Raw genomic sequence first — 23025 nt, 5'->3', positions numbered from 1 at the left:
CTGGTTATATAGAAAGGGGTGGTGGAAGGGCACAGGGATGCTGGTCCCAGCCGGGGCAGCATGGGGTGAGGGGCAGGGGAGTGCTCTGGCTGTGGAGCAAAGACCCTGGCTGCAAATGCTGCCCTGAACTCCCCACCTTTATCCCCTCCTGGCGTTTATTTTTCTGCTCACCTGAATTCCCTCCACACTGAGCATAAGCTGTGCAGAAACAGCTCTAGAAGTGGGGAGTGGGGTGGTAGGAGAGGTTTAGGAGAGTTTCTGCTGGTGACAGCTGTGCTGGGACCTTCGTGTCCAGAAGAGAGGACATGGCCCATACGATCCCTCACTGATGGTGCCCGCTCCTGAGGACCCAGCAGCTCCTGAGCCAGGATAATGGTTTTGGTAGGGTAATTCCTGCAGGAAGCCACAGGTGCACGGATGCTCCTGCCCTGGCTTGAGACACTGCTGTTGCCGTGGTTATCAGCATCCACCACCACCCATGGGTGCAGCACCACGTCCCTAGGGCTTGGGCTGGAGGAGGATGAGGCCGGTGGGACCGGCCGGGGCTGTGTGGTGGAGGCTGGGCTCTCTCTGGGATGTAGCAGCCCCAGCGCTGCAGGACCCCTGGCCTGGGCACGGCGTTCACTGGCTCTGTTTGACCTGGCTGCACCTGGAGCTCCCGCGCCTGCTGGATCCTCCTGTGCAACACCACCCCCCCCCCCCCCCAGACACCCCCCCGCAGCCCTGGGCAGCCGTGCCCAGCTCCCCACATATCGGAGCAGCTGCAGGTGCCTGCGGCCCGCAGATTCTTCCCTGGTGTCCCTGCGTCCCTGTGTCCCTTTCCCTGGCATCCCCCTCCCTGGGGTCTCTGCTGTCCCCGGGGTCCCCGGCATTCTTTTCCCTGGCATCCTGCTCCCAGATCTCCTTGTTCCTGCCGTCCTCACCCTGGTGTCCTCACCCCGGTGTCTTCACCCCAGCTCTCCCCATCCCCATGCAGTGGCGAGAGCCCTGGGACAGGAGCTCCCACAGTCCCAGCGTGACCCGCGGGGGCGGCAGTGCCCGTGCGGGGCTCCCAAACCCCGCATTGCTCGCAGGAGGCCACCCGTGAGCCACGTCGGCGGTCGGGGGCACAGGCAGGGGTGGCAGCGCTGGCGGGGAGGGGGATAACGGGTTAACGGGGGCCACGGCGGAGCGGAAAGGCTGCAGCTGCGGGGTGGGAGCAGAGCCCGGGGGGAGCGGGGCCGGGCCAAGCTGCCTCCATTAGCTCATCCTCTGGGACCGCGGGGATGTGGGCCCGGCCACGCGCCAGCACACTCTCGCCACGCTCCGGCTCCTCTCCCCGCGCTCGCACCCCGGCTTCCAGCCCCATCAGACTCCCGGGGCCGGCGGCCGCATCACCACGCACCAGCGCTGTGGCCGCAGCTCCCTCCCTGGCTGGGCTGGTTGGTGGTGGGGGTCCCGTTCCTCCATGGCCACCCTGCTGTGCCGCTACTGGCTTGAACTGGGAGGTCTTTTCGCACCCCAGCACTCACATCTGACCCCGCTGCAGGCAGCCAGCACCCTGCCCGTGCACCCCGTGGGGTGGGGGTTCTGGGTGCAGGCGGTGGGGGGGGCCCCGGCTCCCCCCGAGCAGAGCCCTGCGGCCGTGCCGGGAGCGGCACCAGTGCCCCACGGCTGCACCGGCACCGAGAGCGGGGCTGGGCTGCCGCTAGGGGCTGCACAGCTGAGCCCTGACCCCGGCCCCCCCTCACCCGCCGGGAAGGAGAGGACGCCCCGGTTGGGCTGCGGCCAGGCAGGGCCGGAGGAAAAGGCTCCTGGGCCGGGAGACCGAAGGAATCTCTGGCTTTTCCTGGCCTGGCCCGCTGCCCGCGGGCAGGTGGGGGGCGGCCCTGCTCCTCACGCTCCCGGTGTGCCGTGCGCCACGGCAGCAGCCACGCACCATGCTGGAGCCCTGCACACTGGGCAGTGCTGGCGCATCGGCAGAGCGGGCAGGGGCTGACAGGGATGGGCGCTGCTGGAGCTGCATCTCCAGCAGATGTGGCTCTCTAGAGTGGGGCTCTCTGCGTGGTTGGAGCCAGAGGCTCACAAGGTCTCCGGAGCCATGGCCATATGGTGACTGCGCTCAGGCTGCTGCGGGGCTGCAGTTCTGGATGGCAGTGCTGGTCCTGGTATGGTGCAGACTGGTGCTTTCCTGGGTCTTGGCCCACTGAGGGGGCAAACAAGGATGCTGGGAGCCCTGGGAGAGGGGATGGGGAGGGGTTGAGCAACCACTGGAGCCCTCCAGGGCCTAGGGACAGTGGCTGGACAGGGCTCACCCTAGTGACATGCAGGAGGACACGGGACCCTCTGCCAGCATCACAGATCGTGAGCGTTCATAGCCAGTACATACTGCTTCCAGCTCCCCAAGTCCCACCACCAGACACCAGCAGCAGCCTCAGTCCCACTGATGGCTGTGGTGGGCTGAGCCCCCAACCTACATGCAGGTCAGGGAGCATCCATCAACAGCCCCCAGGCAGCCCCCTTCCTTGGGCTGGGCCCAGAGGATGCACAGGCCGAGGCTCCAGCCCCATCCCAGGAGCTTCGTGCTTGTTCTGGCATTTCCGCCGGCAGTGGCAGGAATGTGGTGGCCGCTGGAACAATGCGGCACCTTGCACCGGTCCCTCGGTGCTGGGGCTGCGGCAGCTGCCCAGGCACAGCCCTGCTCTCAAGGAGCCCTCAGGAAGCACATGGAGATGACACCGGCCACGGTTTCCTGTGGCAGGACGTGCCGGATTCCTCCACCACTGCTTCAGTGGGGCCCAAGGGACCCGGACATCACTGCTGTGGTCTGCAACAGCCCTGTGCCATCAGCATCCTCTGTACCTGCTCTCCAAGGCCCTGCTCGCTCTGCGCTGACTCCACCATCCCCAGGATGCGTCTGTCAAATGGGGAACTGGCACGGGGCTGCAGAGTGCCCGAGTGACAGCGGCCTGCCCAGGAGCAAGAGCAGGAACCAGGAGAACAATAACCTCCATTGCGGTCCCCCAGCTCTGCCCAGCACGATGCTGGGAGGGGCCCAGGACAGGCTCAGCTGCCTTTGGGAGGCTTCAGCCCCATAGACAGAGCCCTGGGCAGGGAGGATGGTGGAGCTGAGCTGCAGCTCTGCATCAGGGGATGCTGCAGCAGCCACCCAGGCTGTGCAATGCAGTGACATGGTGACACCAGCGCAGCTCTGGGAACCTGGCACAATGGAGGTTTATTCAGAACCAACTGTTTCCCAATAAATTACATCATTTAAAAAGTTTAAAGAGAAGAGGTGGGGTTGGGAGCCCCCAGCAACTCATTCAGCGGGGACCATGGAGCCACAGGACACCATGGGCCAAGCACTGGCACTGCAGCTCCGCTCTAGCAGTGGCCTCCCACAGCTGCTGGCCCAAGGTGGCAGGACACTGCTTAGTGTTTCCATGGGACTTATGCCCCCTCCTGCACCCATCAGCCACCAGGGGTACCCCCAGAATTAGAGCTGCTCCTCTAGGACTCAGGGTGCATTTCTGCCTCATCTCCCCTTCTTCCCCCACCTGCACTCTCTAGGGCAGGGCAGCATCTAAGGGCCCCTGTCTCCCAGCCTGTTGTAGCCTCATGGCTCTGCAAGCAGGGCTGGGCAGGACAGGAGCTGGGTCCTGCCCCACGCCACACACAGCAGCAGCCCTGATGAGCAAGGTGCTGCTCTCTGCCTGCCCCATCGCACGTCACAGAGGAAGGGGCGGCAAAGGGAAGGGACAACATAGAGCAAGACCTGGCTACAGTGCAGAAGGCTTGGAATGCAGTAGGGAGAGCTGTGTGCTGAGCCCTGTGCCCCAGGAGGGAGATGAGGGGATAACAACACCCCACTGATCCGGAGAGGCTGAATCTCCAGAGAATCTTTCTGGAAAGCTGCAGTCCAGCTTCCATTGCACAGTGATGGGGCATCAGGGCTGGCTGGGTCTGCTGTGGGGCAGAGGGTGAAACATACCCAACACCCGCCCAGGGCTCTTGCGGTACAGTCAGTGCACACGAGCACAGGCACCCCAGGGCCACGGCACGCAGGGTGAATGCCACGGCCCCTCCAGCAGCACTCACAGTCTGTGCCTGCCCCGCAGCAGCTCGAGAGAGGGGGGGAAAAGGAGAGAGAAGCATGACTGACACTGCTGTGGGCCACTGGCACAGTGCTTGGGCACCACCAAATCTAGCCAAGGAGAGAGCAGGAGGCTCTTGGCATGGCTGGCAGTGAAGTGAGTGTGCAGGTCCACTGCAGCGCAGGGTACAGCGATGGCAATGAGAGGGGAACATGTCCTTCCGACTGTAAACACGGCACTTGGAGTAGCTGGGAGCCTCCCCAGAGGCCCGGCCCCACTGCAGGGCTGGCGGCACAGGCAGGGCTCACTCCTCATCCCCAGCCAGCAAGAAGCTGTAGAGGAAGTTGATGGCGCGCTGGCGGTCCTGCTGCGACTGCTTGGTCACTAGGTTGGGTGGTGGACGCAGGAGGAGGCTGGAAAACAGGGCGGCTGCAGAAGCAAGGACATGTGTGAGGGGCCGGGCACGAGATCCTGCCAGGCACAGGTGAAGCAGAGAAGTGTCACCTACCGATCATGGTGACACTGACTTTGTTGTCCTCAGAGTATCGGAGCAGCTCACGGAGGAACGACATCAGGTACCGGAACACGCTGCGGTGGCAACGGGGCAGCTGAAAAATCACCTGCAGAGACAAGAGAAGGGAAGCCCCTGAGCTCCATCACCACAGCTGGGCCTAGGCTCCACAGGCAGAGCTTCCCTCTTTCACTGCCTTGAGGCCGTTGTGTGGCCACTGCATGAGCCACAGGCCTAGAAAGTGAGCAACAAGGTGACACTCGGGGGGCTTTGGCTCCCAGTAATGCTGCCTCCAGGATAACAGCGGCCCTAGGCAAGAATTCCCACTGCCCAGGGCCTGCTTCCCACTCAGTTCCTGTCAAGTCCCAGCTCTCACCCCTGTAGCTGTGCAGCAGCAGCACAAAGACAGAGACAAGAGGTTTCCTGATGCAAATACCAAAAATATGCCCCAAACCTTCTTCCTCAGCCCAAGGACATGCTGGGCCTCGCTTCCCACTTTAAGAGCCGCTCCAGGGAAGCAGAGGAACTGCAGCTCTGAGCAGTGTGGTGGAGGCTCTTCACTCCCTGGGGCTGCTCTTCCCAGCTGCTCAGGGTGACACAGGCCACACATGGGGTGTCCTTGGGAGCCACCCTGGAGATGCTGCAGCGCTGACCTGGGGCAGGAAAGCTCTGCCAGAGCACCTGGGATGCCCCACCCACCCCCAGGGCCAGCTCCAGCAGAAGCAGGACCCAGTGGCAGCTCCGTACCTGCCGGCAGAGGCGGCTGCTGTGTGACCAGTCCAGGCACCGCTGGTACAGCTCGTAGCAGATCACCGGCTCTGGCAGCGCCTCCAGGAAGATGAGGAGCGCCTCAGCTACCGAGTGGTTGCTGCCCGCTGAGCTCGCAGGAATCAAGGGGCATGTGAGGACATGGAACCTCCCTCCCAGCTCCTACCCCTCTGCCCACCCCTGTGGCCTCCCTGCACGGTGCCTCCTTGCTGCGCCCTCACACCAAAGCCACCCTCCTCCTTCTGCTAGCCCCCACCCATGGAAAATGTTCATCCACTCCCCTTGTGTTGCATTTGCCCCCCTCTCCCCCAGCTCCACATAGACCCTCTGCTCCATCAGCCGCTTCTCAGCTCCGGCACTTGACACAGTCTGGCAGAAGCTTCCAGAGCTCGGGCCCTGTGGCTGTGTTAGCCAGCACACGTTCAGCTTCAGGACAGGTTATCTCAGAGGGAACAAAGGGGACTCTGCAGCTAAAGGTCACAGATGAGCTCTCCCAAGGGCTGTGATCCAGCAGGATCCTGTAGAAGTCAGGCACAGCAAGGATACGGATTGTCTCAGGGATACTGGTGTCCAGGCAGTCAATGATCTGCTCCAACTCTTCCTGCATGCCTGGAGTCTGGAACAGGTCCTCCTGCCGAAAGCAGCACAGGGACGGACAACATCACCTTCCTCACAGTGACAGCAGGGTGGAGGCTGTGCCCCCCAAACCGGGCTGAGCTGCAGGACCCAGTGATGAATGTGGCACCCAGCACATGGGGCTGTCCTCACCTGGTGGCAGGCGTGCTTGAACAAGTGATCCACCAGCAGCCACACCTCCTTCGGCACCTGCAGCAGCGTCCCGCCGTCCTCCTCGCTGTCCAGAGAGCCCATCTGAGGCACAGACTTCTCCTGTGGCCAAAAGCACACAAAGGTGTCGGGGAAACCCCAGTCCCCCCAGAAGGGCCTGGGTGGAGAAAGCCAGGAGAGCAGAAGCAGCAGGACCCAGCACCCATCCAGCCTCACTTGCTCTTTCAGTGCAGAGCCATTGCTCCGCAGGTTCCATTTTTCTCAGGTTCCTTTCCCCATTTTCCTTAGGAGAGGATCTGCTGAACACAGACTGTCCCAACACCACCGTCACGTTTTCCCACTTACTCATGCAAAGCAGCTGATGAGCTCAAGCTCGAGTGCTCAGGAGCCTCCAGCAGCACAGTCTTTATCGGGACCAGTGATTGCTTGATTTTACTCTCATTTTACAGTCCTCATGTTCCTGTGTGCTCCCAGGCCAGAGTCATGCACTGCTCTCCTGCAGCCCATTCAGCAGAGACCCCAGAAGAGACCAGCAGGAACAGGAGCAGAACCCAGGGGACACAACCCAAGGACACCACCAGAGAAGCACCACAAGCCAAATGCAAAGCGCTTTCTTCCAGCAGTCAGCTTCCATGACAATCACAGAATCCCAGCCTGGTTTATATTGGAAGGGACCTTAAGGCTCATTGAGTCCCAGCCCCCTGCCATGGGCAGGGACACCTTCCACTAGGGCAGGCTGCTCCACGCCATGTCCAACCTGGGGACGGTGGTGGCTGCCCCTCACACAGTCATTCACAGCTCGTGCTTTGGCACCGGCGGTAGCCACACACAGAGCCCAGCTCTGCCCTGCACACTGCCAGAAGACACTAGGACGTGCTGCCTCGCTCACCCAAGCACACAGGAGAGGCTGGGAAGCAGCATGTCAGGCAAGAGCGTTACAGCTTTCCTTCCTCCAAGGGGGAAGAGGTGAGAGCTGTGGAGCCTCCCTGCGAGTCAAGGGCTCCTCAGCAGCAAACCCCAGGCCAGCGCCACTGCGGCACAGTGCCAGAGGCTGCCCTTGGCATCACCGGATAGCTGCAGACACCCCCAAGGCAGAGACCCCGGTGGCTTAGAGCAGAGGAGGAGGTGGCTCAGAGCAATTTAAGGATGTGGAGGAAGAGCAGGAGCCTTCGGCTTCCCGGGTGCCTTGGCCGGGCACCGAGCGCCCTCTCCTGCCGTGTGCGGGCAACGGAAGGCGAAAGAAAACGAGAAAGGGGGGAGGCGGAGGAGAAGGAGGAGGCCTTTTGCAAAGGCTCTTCCCGGAGGCAGGAACCAGCCTCCTCCCTCCCCTCTGCCAGGACCAGCCTGGGAGCTTCATCTGGTTCAACACCTGCGTTCAATCCCCTCTCGAGAGGGTTCATCCATTATCTCTCCTGTTTTATCCTGCCACTGCAGCGTGGGGATGGAAAAGCCACCCAGCCCAGGACACCAGTACAGAGCCAGCTCCAACGAGCCACCACAGGTGCAAGGGAGCAGGAATGTACCTGTCACACATCCCAGCACCTCCCACTTGCTCTTCAGTGGCAGATCTGACCCGCTCAGCCTCCAGTGCAGAGCACAAGTGCAAAGCAAAGCAGGGATCCTTCACTTGGGCTGTGAGGCAGCAGGCGAATGCCTGTCCCTGTGCAAGGCGCTTCCTCAGCCTCCACAAGGATGCGGCAAGATGGAAGGAGCAGAATATGTCAGTGTTAATTCAGCTCCCTTTGCACAGGGTGCTGAGGTGACCCCACCTGATGGGCACGGTTAGAGCCAACTCAGGTATGCTACAGGGTGCCAACGGTTTCACTGCTGGAGTAAGGGGAGCTCTGTGTCTGTCACCAGAGACAGCTGCTGAGCTCTGATCAGCAAACTGGGCTCACCCCATCCTGGCTGCAGGGTCACTCTGTGCTCTGGCAGTGGAAGGGATGTGCGGGATTCTGTTCTCATGCAGCCCACAGCGTTGCTACAGGGTTTTGCTGGGACAAACACTGCCTCTGCACCCCCTTCCCTTCCCTCTGCAGCAGGCAATGGGGACACCCGTTCGCTATAGACAGGTCATGAGAAGCAGGACCCCAGCAAGGGGTTGTGTTACCTTTTCTAAGAAGCTGTCTTCTCCCTGAAAGCGGTGGGAAGGAGAGAAGAGGAAAAGGTATGGTTAGGGGGGAGAGCCATTCTCCAAGTAAACAGAAAGCCAGTTTGCATCACAAGAGCCAGTGAAAGCTGGGTCCTCATGCGTTCTGCTGACACGGCCGAAGTTAAATCTGCTGCGAGAGATCTGCCTGCCAACGAGCACAAATCCTGCTCACATGATGCCCAACCTCGCCAGGATTTGTACCAACTCCTCACAGGGGCCTGGCAGCAGCGCTGCTCACATACAGAACAGCCCAGGCTGAGAGGTGTCCGTCAGGATGAACTTCCCTTCCCAAATCTTCCCAGGCAGAAATCAACATTCCCACATCATTTCAGCCACCTTCCCCCGACCAGGCCAGATATAAAACATTCACCAGGCTAAATCTGTGCTCCTGAGCTTGTGGCAGCTGTGGAGCTGTCAGGTCCCCTAAGCAGCTTTGTGCATCATCAGGGAAATGAGTGTTTGTGCTCAAAACCCCATGCTGCCTCTATCTAATAGCATTAGCATGCCGCAAGGAGCTCGGCAAAGCCCCTCCAGGCTGCATGTCCCATCCCTTGGGCAACCCTGACATCCAGCATCCAACCAGCATGCTGCAGGCTGGTGAGGTAGAGGGGAGAAGCTGTTGGGTGGAGCCCACAGGAGGAAACTGAAGCAGGTTGCCCAAGCTGAGCTTGATGGATCAACATTTCAGGGTGGGAGTAACCAGAAAACATTCAAAGGCTGTGCTTGACACAGTCACAGACATCCTGATACTGCCCTGTGAGTCCTGCAGTGCTGCTGTCTTTGGAGGCTTGCTCAGCCACAACAGTCCAGTCTCTTGCAGGGCACAGCCTGCTCAGAACACAAGCTGATGCAGGCTCCTCTCTCAGTCCCAAATTTGGGAATAAGCCAGCCAGGCTGCACAAGAGCCCACTCCCTTCTGAGTCACCTCAGCAGTCCCACTCCCACCTACCTGACTAATTGCCCTGCTCATCACCTCTCTTCTGTGTTGTTCAGCACCACTGGCTCCGTGAGACTAACCTGCTCCTGGCAAAGATTCTTCAAGAGGCTTTGTAAAGCCCACAGTAGGATCCCAAGACAAAACCCAAAGGTGGGATGCTCAAGCATCAGCAGTTTCTCCCAAGAGAACCAGGAGCCATTTCCAAGCAAGCTTACACCTGCCATCTGCTACCCTGCATCGAATCACCTCTCAGACCTTGTCTGTGCTCTCCAGGTCTCCCTCTGCTGAAGACAACACAGAGCCCAGCCAGGCTGAGAAATGCACCCACTGCAGTGAAAGACGAGCCCTAACACTACCTACATGCAGGAGGGGAAATGGTTCTCGACACACACACACACACACACGCACTGCCTGCCTCATGCACAGCCTAACCCTCAGTGAAATCACACAGAGGGACCAGAACACATTTGGGTTAGTACAGGCACTGCTCTGCCTGTGGGAAGGGCTCCTCCTGCCCCATGGCATTTCCCACCTCACAGATATGATCAAAACCAAAAGACCCAAAAATAGCTCTAACATGACAGCAGCTTTATAATCCAAGTGATTGCATTTTGCTTTGAGCAGTTACATTATGCTCCTTGAGTTTGCTTAGCTTATTATGATCGAGGTCTTGAAGTCACACTGACCTCCCCAAAAGCAGAGACTATGCTGCAGATAAGGCGACAGGGTGCTTTTCTCTGACTGGTTTACTTCCTGTATCTGGTTTGCTTCCTGTACTTCCGTACATTTCACTGAATAACAGAAGGTGGTAAAGGAAGCAGAATAAGCCTCAGAAGTACCCTTAGAAAAGCAATGATGTGTGTCTGTGAGGGCAGAAAATAACAGTGGGCCTGAGTTCCTGTCCATCAAGCGAGAAATGAGTGCTAAACACTGAGCAGGAAAAGGCAGGTGGAACAGCCCCCAGGACCGATGAGATGCTCCAGAACAAGTTAACACACTTCTAGAACAAGACTGATTTTCAACTGAACCTTGAAGAGCACGAGGAGCCTGCAGCCAGGGTGAGCTGTGTGAATGGAGGAGGCAAATCCTGCATCTCACCTCCTGGGCTCTGCTTCACCTGATCTTGTGATGGCAAAACCAGAACTCTGATATAAAACCAGCCTTTCTGTATGCTGGGCCTGGGAGAAAAGCAGACACAGACAGAGGTGGGAATGGCAGAAGGCAGCAAGAGCCTGGTGTAGCTGCTGGAGAGCTGGGTCACAGTGGTCAGCAGGAGAGGAACTGGCCAGAGAGCTGCACCCATCAGCACACTGACCAGCATCAGAGTCCTTCTCTCGGTCCTGCTTTTGCTTGTTCCTCCCCTTGAGCAGTGCGAGTGCCACAACCAGCAGAAGGAAAAGGATCCTGGAGCCCTGTCACTGCAGAAGCAGCCTGGGCACCTCGGAGGAGAGCATTTCAGGCATACCTCTTGTGACACAGCAGTGCCACCCGGCTGAGCCTGCCAGCACCAGCATGACAGTAACACAAAGCACAAGGTGCTGGGATCCCTTTTTGTTCCTCCAAACAACATTCAGAACCTACTCAGAAACTGGGATAAAGCACTTGCTGTTCAAAGCCATTGGTTGTGGTGGAGGGAAAGAACGAAGGAGCACAGGAAAGGAGCACAGAAAAGAGCTCCAGAAGAAGTGCATCAGCTAGAAGCCAGTGCAGCTGACCCACACTGAGGGCATCACTCCTGCTTTTAGGAGTAAAGAGAGGGGAAATTGCTCTCCCCCTGTTAGGGAGCTGCTCCAGAACACAGCTACTCACCAGGTCAATGAGTTTGGTGACTGGAACTTCTCGGATCGGTCGTCTCATTCGGCATAAGGCCTCCAGGGAGGTGCCGAAGCAGCTGGGCAGGTAGGTCCCACTGATGGTGAGGAAATAATCCTTCCCCCGGTCCAAGTGAAGGACAAGAATATCCTCAATTTTATCCTCACCAGAGTTCAGGAGGGTAACCGAGTCCTTGCTGACGTATACGTCCAGGGAGATGTCTGTGCTCTCATCTGCAACAGACAGGAGCTCTCAAGAACCCACAGTCACTCTCTAAAAGGGGCGACAAGGACAAATATACAGCAGCAGGGACCAAGGCCACAGAACCGAGAAGACAGACAGGAACAACGGCAAGAAAGGTGAGACATGGGAATGACAGGATGGACGGGATGGAGGTGGGGTGGGAATCTACCCCAGCACACATGGAGAAACCACGGTGAACCTCACCTGGCTCCAGGTAACCCTCACAGGGCTCGGCTCGCAGCCATGGCTTACAGTAGTGGTTGTCGTTCAGCTTGGGGATGAAGGAGAAGTGGCAGGTGACCTGCCCGTTGTTGGTGATCTGGAACTTCTGCTTCTGCAGCTGACGGAACTTCACGTTCTGAAACTCAAACTGCAGAGCAAAGAGAAAACACAAACCAGGTTAGCCGCCAGGAGGGTACACACGGGTAGGCCCCCAGACTCTGTAGCAGCAGCCCGTGCCGGGAAGTGCCCATACAACGCAGAACTCCCAGCAGAAGACCTGCCAAGAAGCCAAGCCAAGATGTCCCTTCAATCCAACTCCTGAGCATAAGATAATGGATAAAGTCCAATTTCCCATAATCCAGTTTACTGAATCAAAGTCTTTAAAAGTAGCTCTAGCACTTCCATGGCTGCTGTGTAGGGAAGTGACAAGGTGGGAAGTGGCAGGTTTCATCCTCACTTCTCTCCTGCTTAGCTCCAGCGAAGGCAGGAAGTCATTCTCCATTCTGTCCATTAAGCGAACAATGTCTTCAAACAACTTGCGATACTTCTGCTCATCCACAACCTTTACCTGTGGGAGACCAGGAAACACTCAGCAATCTTCCTGACCCCCCTCACTGGGACCCTTTGATCACGAGCCAGCTGCAAGAGTGAACTATTTCTCTAAGCACTTGCTATGTGCAGCTGGGAACCTGAGAGAATCCACGTATGTGGAAGCACCTCCAAACTGTGTGTGCATCTTCACTTGTGTTTTACCCCCGCTGATGTTACCTGGGTCTTCCTGGCCACTGACCACACTGCTGGGAGATTCCTGGGGGTGGTCTCTGGGGTCAGCACTGGCACCCCACAGCATTACACGATTCTCTAGAGGAAGAGGAGAAAAGCTCTCCTTTAAGGAGGCCTGAGCTACCTAAGGAGTAGTAGGTAGCAAATATGGACATGGACCATCTCCACTTGGCAAGCTGGGGAACCCAAACCTGCTGCCAGCTGTTCGGCACTACAGAAATCCAGATGTGAACCAGTGACACACTTCTCTTAACACACCAGAGGCAACACTGCAACAGCAGGGACACCTATTGCAGGTTTCTGCTGTGTCTCTTTGTGGAGGAAAGAAACCAGCAGCTCACACATTGTAGCAGCAGTAGCTATCCTGGGTTATACCCTGGAAGCCAAGCAGCATAACTGAAGCAGTCACTTGCAGTCACTGCACGACCACACCAGCTGGGGTAAACCCCAGATCTCCCCCATTACCATGGGGTGACGCTGTCCTGGCCACAGCACTGTGCTGTTTGCTGCAGGAGCTCGCACTCTGCAGCACACTTCCTCTATGGACACACTTTGGCTTTACTACTCTGTCCCACTGCAACAGCACTAGCAGAGGTGCCTTGACTTCATAGCCCCACCCCAGCACATGAGAGTCGTTACCCCGATACGGAAGAGCGCGCTGACGGGCTTGTGGTCGCTGGTCTTCAGGTCCATGTGGCTGCCATAGCGGAGCTGGGTGATGCTCCCCCCTCTCCACAGGATCCGGTCGCACCATGCCGGCACACGACACTTCCCACTGTGAAGGGAAACAGGCTGCCAGGGACATCCAGCAACCCCAATGAAGCACTTGAGCTGCTCCTCCTCCCAGCCCAGCAGCTCAGCCACCCCCATGGACTGACTGCAGAGGGGCTGAACTCCCATTGCTTCCCTCCACTCGAATACCATGCTATTTCTTCTGCTCTCTTCCCCTTTCCCTGTGCAGTAGGCCAAAATTCCCCGTCCTTTCCAGCACCAGGAAATAAACCAATCTCGGCCACGGCTGCTTCCACAGCCTGAAGCCATGTGTACTATGACCTGGGCTGCCCTGGTTTCTTTTGCTGCCATATCTTTCTGCCCACTATAGTCTGATCCATCACTATTGTTTCCACTATGGAAAGTCTACTCAGTTATTACTACTCTGTTATGAACTCTGAAACCTGGGCTATTGTCCTGCAGATTAACTACTGTGCTGATTCATAAACACAGGCAGAGCAAAACCCAGTCTCTGAATGGTTTGTAAGTCCTCCTTGGGAGTTTCTCTATTTGGAGCAAACTTCTGCAGCAGATACGGGAACACCAATGGGAGGCACCAAGCAGGAATCACTGTGCAGGTCAGGTGACAGGACGACCCAGAGAGTGCTTCCTTAACCTCTCTAATTCCTTTCTCATCCTTTGTCTGTCTCTGGTAGCAGAACCCCCACCAGTGCAGGGCCACCTATAAGTGCACGCTTCACCTGCTTCATCTCTTGGAATCATCAACAGCTGATGTTTAAGGCAAGTCCTTGGTCAACAGACACAGGCTCTGCCTATTCCAGACAACAGGGACAACAAAGGAGTGTAAAGCTGTCTGTACTCCAGCCACCAGCACAGCACTGGGGGGGATTGCCAGCTCCAGGAAGGAGGAAGTCAAGTTTTATGAGGAACTGCTTTTTGTGCAACAGGTAAAGGTGTGCATAGGCAGGTGATTTACCTGGAGTCCCAGCGGTCTGTTTTAGAGTCGTATTTGTATGTGGGGATGAATTTAATCTCTCCCTCGGTGAAATCGGCAAACGCCTTCTTCTGCATGCGCTGAATATTCAGCTGAAGCAGAGAAAGAACACTGTAAAACACACCAAACCCACCCAAACACTCCCCCAGCACACAGAGCAGTGTCAGAGAGTAGATCTACAGGCAGAGCAATTGGAACCTGGGGCTGTGGGGTTCACCAGACACCCTCTCAGACCTCAAACCTTCAAAAGAGGTAAAACCTCAGCAGGAGTGGAATGTTTCCTAACCAGACTGAGCACCCTCTGGCACAGTGCTGCCCACCAGAACATGCACATAGAAAACAACACTAAATGGAAATATTAGTTGCTCCACGCATGCTAAACACGGGTTTCATTAGTTTTCAGGCTTAGGCATCACCATCAGAAATACTTCAGTGCCAATCACTTTAGCAGCAGCCTCCCGCAGGGTGCTGGGCTGACAACCTGGAACCACCTTCCTGTTCCCGAGTTGTTTTCCTCATAAAAAATCCAAGCTACAGTTATTTGCTGCATGAAGCCCTACAGCACAGAAATGAGCTGCAGAGCAGAGTCAACCAGCTTCACTGTTGTGTGTCAGAGATGGTGGCACACCATGTCTGTTCACGTTTCACAGATACAGCCCTTCATCTTATAGGCACATCTTGTGCTCTCCCAGTTTTCAGTGAACTGCAAGGAAACGCTGAGTGGGGAAAGCTTCAGCACAGAACTGGGGTCAGCCTGGCTGAGACAGAGCCTTGCCCTGGCTACAGGTGCTGGTCTCCAAATCAACACCTCCTCCAGAACACTGACTGCAGCAGCTGTAGTTGCTGTTACCAGTTCTGATGTTCTAGTCTGCAGTTTGTACGTAAGAGAGGAAGAACTCTGCCACTGAGATGCAAAGATACAGGAATTGCCAGAGTCACCCAGTGAATGCCAATATCACGTACAATCCGCTTTTGTTTGGAGGCTTGATGTCACCAGGACACCCCCAGCTATGTCGAGGGTCTGTGTCTACATGTACAGACGCTTATTTGTCAGCTCCTCCCAAAGCCAGGCATATGCCAAACCAAGATGCCCTCAAGAGTACACAGCAAACGCAAGCAGAGTTCACTGACCTGGTCGTATGTCAGCAGCTTCTGAAGCTCGTTCTTACTGATGAGACTTTTCACTTCACTGGCATCAGGGAGACAAAGCCTGTAGTTCAAGTCTCCCAGCCAGATGACAACACTGAAACCAGAGGCAAACATGCAGAAGAGCCAGTGGTTACTACCACAGGCCATGCAAGGGACAAGGGTGTAGGAGAATGGATGGTGGGTGGCTGGTGGTTGAGACACATGGAAGACGAAAGGAGACATGAAAGACTGAGTCTGGCAGTAGGATTTCTGGCACTACAGCACTAACCCCATCCCTTTTGGAATCCCTCATAGGACGGAAGACTTGGTTTACTGGGAGATACTGGAGCTTGCCTCAGTTTGAGAACAGCCCCACAACACCACCAACTGTAATGAAGGGAAAGCTGCATCTCAGCACCTTCATAACCTCTCAGGCTACACAAACTCCACTGGGTAGTGAGGCTCTGCTGGTGCACAGAAGAGGGCAGTGACAGGGCTTGTTACGCAGGGCTGGGCTGTCAGGCTGCTCTGACACCACAGCTTTGCCACTTCCTTTTCCACTGCCTTCCTCTCTGGCAGCCCAGGCCAGTGCTACATCCCCACCTAGCACAGACGGGCTGAGGTAGAGCTGCCAAAGCACAGCTGGGCTCCTGACAAGTTTGTCTCAGTTGCACCTCATCAGTGCCTGCTCCGACCCTGCTACTCTCTGGGCCTTCCAACAGGCCTTCATCCTTCCCATTACCAGCAGCTAAAGAAACACTTGTGCTACTCACTCTTTACCCCATAAAGGTTTCATTTAAAGATTAAAATCTAAACTCCTCTCTGGCATCAAAGCTCTTCCTGTTTATAGCCAAACCGTAACATTTCCATTAGCAGAAATCAAGGATAATCTAGTATTTGGAGGTTTTTTTCTGTACTATAATTCAGTCTACATTTTATTTCCAGTTTTTAAATGGTTTAAATGTTAACTACAGAAGTATTAATCATTTGTATCAGGTTTATGAAAACTTCACTTACGTGCTTTGTCACACACATGGCTGAGTCTGATTTGGATTATTCAACACCAAAAGGGAAACCAGCCAAGCAAACTCACTCATGTTTCATGATGTTGACGTGAGGTAGGCTCTCATCTGGGGTTACAAAACTCATCCGAGCACAGATGTCCTTGTAGTCCTGATTCCGCCGCTCGAAGTCCTCCACATGCGCGGCGAGGTGGGAGTTAACGATGCAGAAGGTGGTGTTGTGGAACACAAACCTCACGGCCACGCCGCCTTTGTTGCCCTGGGGAGAGCAGGGAGCAGCAGTGAGAGAAGGTGAGGCCCCAGGGAGGAAACGTGATGGCTCAGACTGGGACAGACCCGGTCGTATTGCTCTTGCAGGGACCGGTGCTGGTGACTCACCATCTTCCCCATGACTCCCGTGCCCACAGATTCTGTCACGATCTCTCTGATATTGCTCAGCTGATCCTTCTTTGCAAATATGAGCAGCATCATCCCAACCAGACGGACCATTTGCACCTGCAACAGTAAAAGGGATCCTGGATCCTCGGTTCTCAGCCTGGCAGTGAGATGCAGCACCTCTGATCTGCCTGCTGTTCTAATTCTCTGGCTCTCCTCTCTCTCTTCCTTGTCATGTTTTGTAGGCAATCCCTGCTTGCAACACCGCCCACAGGGACTCCTGTCTCAAAGCAAGGTTCTGGAGGACAATCTGTCACACCCAGTAGCCATCAGCTGTGCTGAGCTCACTGTAGTCCCCACTCTGGTGCCTTCCTACAAACAAAACTCATGAGGTAAGAGGAACACAACAAATACGTAGCAGAGCTGCTGGTGAGGTCTCGGCCTTTGGCTCTGCTCAAGTCATCAAAACTACCAGAGGAAGATACCTCGAGTGCTTTAGCAGAGAGCTGCTGGCCACGGGTCCAGTTGGAAGTCAGTGCTCACCTTTGCTTACTCAGAACTACCGTGAAGGCAGTGAGGAACGGACAGAAGTTTTTGTTTCCTGAGGCAAACATGCCTAACACGTGGGGTATTAAAAGGCAGCCACCCCCCTGCTTGTCAGAAAGCCCTTGTTCTCTAATGCAAAGAGCCTTTTTCTGGAGCTATGAAGTTCTCTACTACAGAGCTCAGCCCAGAGGCATTAACACAGCCCTGATGTGTACAGTCCCAGCAGGGAGCTCAGGTCTGCGCTGATCTTTCACCCATGCCAATGCACTCTCCAGCCCATGACCTCCTGGTACCTTCAAAACAGTAGGGCCATAACTTGGAAAGCCAGAGACAAGGCCTAATCTCCTCGAGCACAGTCCACACACTCCCTTTAGAGGCATAAAACCATTCAGATGTGTTAGGATTAAGCCTATGTAGTGAGGGGTAAAGCTGAAATCCAAGGTCAGCTGGAAGAGTGACTGAGCAAAACCCAAAGCGAGCAGGACAGGGGTGGGAGAGGCACAAGGGGCTGAGAAGGAAGGTAGGAAACTGAGTCACGTACTCCTGGCTGGTAGAAATGTTTGCTACAGCAGAGACAAAACCAGAGGCTTGCTCTGAACCAGCCAGAACAACATCCGGCTGCCATGGCTGAGTTCTGACCCAAGGCAGAAGCCTCGGAAGACTTCACCTCATGGTTTTTCCTTGAAGGAATGGGATAATTTATTAACTGAATTTACCAGCTCAAGACATGCCTTGCTTCCACAGTACAAGGGTGAGAGGGTAACACAGAGAGAGAGCCTGCTGGGATTCTGTTGAGCACACCACCTCCCTGACACCCAGCTTGTATTCATCACCTTGTTTTGATCCCCATCTTTATAAACTTCTACATCAAAGCACAATATCCCCTTACATCTCTGGGGCAGCAACAGACTCTCTAGATTTCAGTTGGCATGTTAACAGCACACACATGCCCAGCACATATCCTTGGTTCCTCCAGTCACTGTGCTTGAGAAGTGGCAGCCTGTTTCTCTTCCCACAGTGCCAACTCCTCAACCATATCCCAGCACTGAACAGAACTCACTTTCTTGTACTTGGCGTGGGGGTGCAGGGCTTTCTCCACGGCAGCCAGCCACTCCTGCTCCTTCACAGAATCAAAGTAGAAAAAAGCCTCCGTGCTGAGGTCCAGCTCCTGGAATCTACAAAACCAGGTTCACTGAGCACGTCCCAGCTCACTGACAGCCCACCCTCAGGGAGGCCAATGTGAAGCCTCCAGTTTGGAAGAAAAGCTCCTTACTCCCGCTCGCTAAGTGAAGCAGAATTTCCCCACAGTGCCTCTGAGACCCCACACAACACATGCCAGCAACTGTCTCTGACCAGCATTACTCTGGCTAGAGGACAACCAGAGAGCCCCTTGCATGCCCTAAGGGATGTTTTATTATGTCATGCCAGCCTTTAACCCAGTACTCTGCCTCATCCAACTGGCTCTTTCCCCTCGGACAGCTCCTCTGAGACATAGCTCAGCTTTGTGGAACATCTGAAGAACTTAAACCAAATACAGCCCAGCAGGATCCAAGCAAGAGCAGCAAGAAGCCCAGCACTATGTGTACATACAAGGTGGCTGCTGCTCACCCAATGCAGTAGACATCTGGAGGCTCCATGTCACACACCAGCCAGGGCTCCAGGCCACTGTCTGGAGACTGCCCATTCACATTCCACGTTCCCACAAAAAATCTGCAACACAAAAGCAGCTGAACCATTAGAAAACACAGAGACAGTGCCAGTGTTAGCACAGTCTCTCCAATGGGCTCAGAGCATAGGAGCCTCCCACATGGGCTCAGGGCTCCCAGACATCTGTGAGCTGTCCCAGCTAAGGGGCAACTGAAGCTCTTCCAGGCTTGGTTTTCAGTGACACTCATCATGCTACAGAGCTAAAGATGTCTCACCAGGGCCAGTGAACATCTGTTTTTTTTTAACACCATGCCATGTGGGGCATTACTAAGACAGTGTGGTGGGACAGCACCTTTATCCTCCCTTCACCCAAGCGAGGTGTCGAGAGATCAGACACACAATGTGAAGCTGCAGCATGGGCACTTGCTGCCCCTCAGTGTTCACTGCCCCTGCTTGGCCACCAGAGCTGCCACACACCAGCAGCCGTCAGGTTTCAAACTGGGGCTGGATGCAAGCTCCCAGCAGAGCCGACAGTGCCATGGCCCTACACACGCTGCTCAGGACAGCTCTCACCTGAAGTTGTGAAGGTTGACGTACGCCTTCTCCCTCTTGGCAAGCAGGTGCTTGATGAGCCCCTCCCGCTGCCCTGACTGGCTGCTGGGCAGGAACATCTTGCGCATCGTGTTGGTCACTTTTGGCTGGTCTCTGGATGAACCGTCTCTCTCTCGGTGGAATCTAGGAAGGAAGCAAGAGCAGCTTCAGAACCAGTTCTGCTGTCTAGGAAGAGAAGGGAAAAAGGGAACAGATTCCCCATGCTACTTACTGCCTGTTCTGAGGCACGGGAGGTGGGGGGGGCTCCCGGCGAGAGCCTGCTTGGTGGTTTTGCCCATTTCTTTTCTCTTCTAGGCTCAGAGCAGTGAAGTCATCCTCAAACCCCAGAGCCCCTGTCATGAAAAAATCGGCACAATGCCTGAGAAACCACTTAAAACTGCTCAGATCAAGAAGGAAGGATCACAGAAAGCAAAACCACAAGTGATAATAGCAGCGGAATGGCTTTAACCTGCCAGAGGGGAGACTGGGATGAGATCTGAGGCAGAAGCTCTTCCCTGTGAAGGTGCTGAGGTGCTGACACAGGGTGCCCACAGAAGCTGAGGCTGCCCCATACATGGCAGTGTTCAAGACTGGGCTGGACAGGGCTTGGAGCAAGCTGCTCTAGTGGAAGGTGTCCCTGCCCGTGGCAGGGCTTGGAACTGGAGAAGCATTAAGGTCCCTCTAAACCCAACCCCATCTGTGGTTCTATGAAAGGTGACAGTGGGTTCAGTACCTGAAGAAGAGGCCTGGGAGAGGCCCGGGAGGTTCTTCTCCACCTGATGCCAGCTGGACGAGTCCTTTGGCTCCATAGGAGAAGCTTTCAGGTGGGCTGGAAAAAATAATTATCAGGCCAGTGAGAAAGTGGTGGCAGTGGGGCCACCCCAAACACCCTGCAGCTCTGTTACCTTCCTGGATGCTCTGCACCTCCGCCAGGAACCCCAAGCAATGCTCCTCATCCGGGATTTCAAAGAGCCGCTCCGCTGCCTCCTCTCCCTGGATCCGGACCTTGCAGCCTGCTGCAGGCACAGACAGACACCCTCAGCCCTGCTGGCTGCAGACGCTGCACCCCAGAAGTGGCAGATTTCTGTGTGTCCTCTGAGCTCAGCCATGAAAGCCAGCTTCCAGCTACTGCTTCCAGTGGAAATCTGCATTTAAGCTAACAGCCCTGTGCTGCTGAGATCCCCCTCCCCAGCTTGGGCTACCACCAGTTATGTTCTCCTGGCTTTAGGAATACTCCTCCCTACTGTGAGCTCTGAAAGTGTGAAAGAAACTTCCTGAAGGGGAAAGCAGCACTGGTGACCACCCAGAGCGCTGTCAGCACTGACACAGGCCACAGTAACCCTGGCTCAAGAAAAGGCCAAAGGGATGAAGGGAGCTGAGGGTGGTTCTGAGAGCAGTGCAGGGCCTGGAGAAAGGACTGAAGAAGTTTGACCAACTGCCAACACTTTAATCTGGGCATTTAAAACCATGTCTGTCATGAGACACGACTGTCAAAGAGCCAGAGCACATCATCGGGGGAAACACAATCCCTGCTTTGCCAAAGACGAGCACAAAGCACGGAGGGAGGTTCTGAAGGTAAAAAGAGTGCGTGGCAGTGCCCAGCCTGATCCCCAAAAGCAGCTTCAGCCGCACAGCTGCAGTTACGAAACTTACTGTTTGCAGCTATATCAATCAGCAGCGTTTCTTCTGCCTCTGGAAAGAGAAACGTGGGATCAGGAGAGGTCACACTGGATGCTGCAGTAACTGAGCACTCAGAAAGCACACTGCCTGCTGCCAGCCACAGAAGAGCTGCAATCTGCATCTGTACTACTCATGTGCTCTGGCAGAAGGCACAGTCCTGTTTGGACATTCACTTCCCACCATCCCAGAGTCAAAGGGGAGGTTCCCACATCCAGACGGTTTGTTCAGCATCACTCTGGGAAAAGACCAACCTGACAATGAACTTGAGAGCTTGCCCTACACACTGAAGTGATGGGCAGAATCATGCTGGGTTGCACAGAGGCTTTCAGCCAGCCCAGGGAAACATGCTTTCATTCCTGAACAAGTAAGTGCACCAGGGATGGGCGCTGCTGTTGCAGTTCTCTCAGGGCAAAGCCTGGAGCTCTGTTCCATTCCGTGGCTGGGAGCTGACAGTTCAACAGCCCCAACAGTTTTGATCTAAACATGCAGGAACCAGAGTAAAGCTCCCAACTCTTGCTCTCATGGAGCATGAAGACAGACACCAGCAGGCACCAGATTTCAGGCTCTGCCCGACATCAAGCCCCCCACTGATGAGCCACCATGCCCCCCCAAGCTGAGTGCCAGCAGGGGAAGTTGATCCATGCAGCAAGGAGGAAACAGCCTTCCACGAGTGGTAAGTTTTAGTTTCAGGGGGAAACAGCATCAGACCCATGCGGGCGCTCATGGGCATGGCAAGAACTGCTGAGACGCAGCAGTGCTGGCTCCGGCAGCAGTACCTTGCACACATCTGAATCGGCTGTTGATGGGGATGTAATCCGGAACGGAGCTGTCCTTCTCCTGGGACTGGATAAGTATCCTGGAGACAGGAGAAAGGCTTGTAAGAGCAGAGGAGCAGCTCCCTGCTTGCATAGGGAGACAGAGGCACGAGAACCGCACTTACAGATCTCTATCGCTGTACGACGGGAGAGGAGCACGGAAAGGCGCAAACAGCCCCGGAGCCGCACGGGCTGAGGGCGCCGGGGAGGAGGGAAGGGCTGGACAGGGCACTCGGAGCAGATGCGGCCGCACTGGGGGCAGGTGCCCACCGCGCTTTCTGCCGCAGCAGCTCCGCGGTTTCCCGGTCCCCCTCGAGGGTCCCCGCCCCCAGCCCGGAGCGGGCTCGGCGGCAGTGCACGAGAAACCAGCCGTTCAGGGACGAGGCGCCCACACGGCCCAAGATCCCCGTCACCGGCTCGGCTCCCGGCGCGACCGGGCCCCACACCACTCCGCCGGGCCAAACGCCCGCGCCCCGCCGCGGCCCGCACTCACCCGCAGCGGCCGCCCCGCCGAGCCAGGCTGAGCACGCAGGGCTCCCGCCGCCCGGCACGCAGCTCCGCGCCGGCCACGCTCTGCGCCGCCGCCCCCCGGCCCCTCGTGCAGCTGCCCGACCCCGGGCAGCCCCCGCCAGACACGGGCAGGCCCCAGGCCGCAGCGCCCGGTTCCATGGCGGCACCTCGGTCTCCCGGCGACTCCGCGCTGGTCACTGGCGGCGCGCACAGAGGCGCCCTCTGCGCACCGCGCTGCCCCCTGCCGGTGGGCGGACTGCCCTCCCTGCGGAGGGGGCGGGGCAGCACCCGGGGGATCGTCGTGGGGCACCGCGGGCCTGGCTGCGGGATAGAGTCGGGTAGAGTCGGATAGAGTCGGATAGAGTCGGATAGAGTCGGATAGAGTCGGATAGAGTCGGATAGAGTCGGATAGAGTCGGATAGAGTCGGGATAGAGTCGAGTCGGGTCGGGGCGAGTCGGGGCGGGCCGGGGCCGGGCCGGGGGCGGGGCGGGCGCGGCGCCGGTAAAAGGACCCCGGGAGCACCACGGCCCCGCCCCGCGCTGTCCCTCCGCCCCGAATCCCCGCCCCAAGGGCGCTGATTGGCTTTGCTGGCCACTCATTTGCATGTCACGCGGGGCGCGCAGTGCAGCACGGGAGCGGCCGGCGTTTGAAGCGGGGGGCGGCAGTCAGGGAGGGCGCGCGATGGCGGCCCTGGGCC

The 23025-nt window shown here is 56.6% G+C and overlaps 2 protein-coding genes across 3 annotated transcripts in view; one reads left to right on the top strand and one right to left on the bottom strand.

The window, feature by feature from the left end:
• TSC22D3 (TSC22 domain family member 3) overlaps window positions 1-23025 on the top strand; it is a 233990-nt gene that overhangs the window by 23234 nt on the left and 187731 nt on the right. The window lies entirely within an intron of this gene.
• On the bottom strand, window positions 3768-22660 carry OCRL (OCRL inositol polyphosphate-5-phosphatase). Of its 2 annotated transcripts, XM_061445588.1 has the most exons (23): window positions 22311-22660; window positions 21779-21858; window positions 20976-21014; window positions 20228-20338; window positions 20056-20151; window positions 19555-19675; window positions 19305-19466; window positions 18693-18794; window positions 18145-18259; window positions 16542-16658; window positions 16235-16422; window positions 15145-15256; window positions 13996-14105; window positions 12927-13062; window positions 11962-12072; window positions 11487-11652; window positions 11037-11272; window positions 8249-8272; window positions 6121-6240; window positions 5899-5983; window positions 5332-5459; window positions 4582-4693; window positions 3768-4502 (listed from the first exon to the last, which is right to left on the bottom strand). In XM_061445588.1, exons 1-23 carry the CDS (start codon window positions 22484-22486, stop codon window positions 4378-4380), a joined length of 2772 nt encoding a protein of 923 aa, XP_061301572.1. In that variant the 5' UTR covers window positions 22487-22660; the 3' UTR covers window positions 3768-4377. The 2 variants fall into 2 exon arrangements, with proteins under 2 accessions (XP_061301572.1, XP_061301573.1); XM_061445589.1 differs by lacking the exon at window positions 8249-8272.

This window comes from Pezoporus flaviventris, unplaced genomic scaffold (genome assembly GCF_033815535.1).
Source record: "Pezoporus flaviventris isolate CSIRO_AGI_PZ_B2104156 unplaced genomic scaffold, CSIRO_AGI_Pfla_v1 ptg000005l, whole genome shotgun sequence".
NCBI lineage: Eukaryota > Metazoa > Chordata > Aves > Psittaciformes > Psittacidae > Pezoporus > Pezoporus flaviventris.
This window is presented reverse-complemented; position numbering and strand designations above follow the sequence as displayed.

Excerpts from the sequence above, each read along its gene's own strand:
- OCRL (XM_061445588.1), bottom strand. The coding sequence starts at position 22,486 with ATGGAACCGGGCGCTGCGGCCTGGGGCCTGCCCGTGTCTGGCGGGGGC. Across the intron at positions 20,339-20,975 it reads GATTGATATAGCTGCAAACA|CAGGCTGCAAGGTCCGGATC; the intron begins GTAAGTTTCGTA and ends CTGTGCCTGCAG. Across the intron at positions 18,795-19,304 it reads GTCAACCTTCACAACTTCAG|ATTTTTTGTGGGAACGTGGA; the intron begins GTGAGAGCTGTC and ends TTTGTGTTGCAG.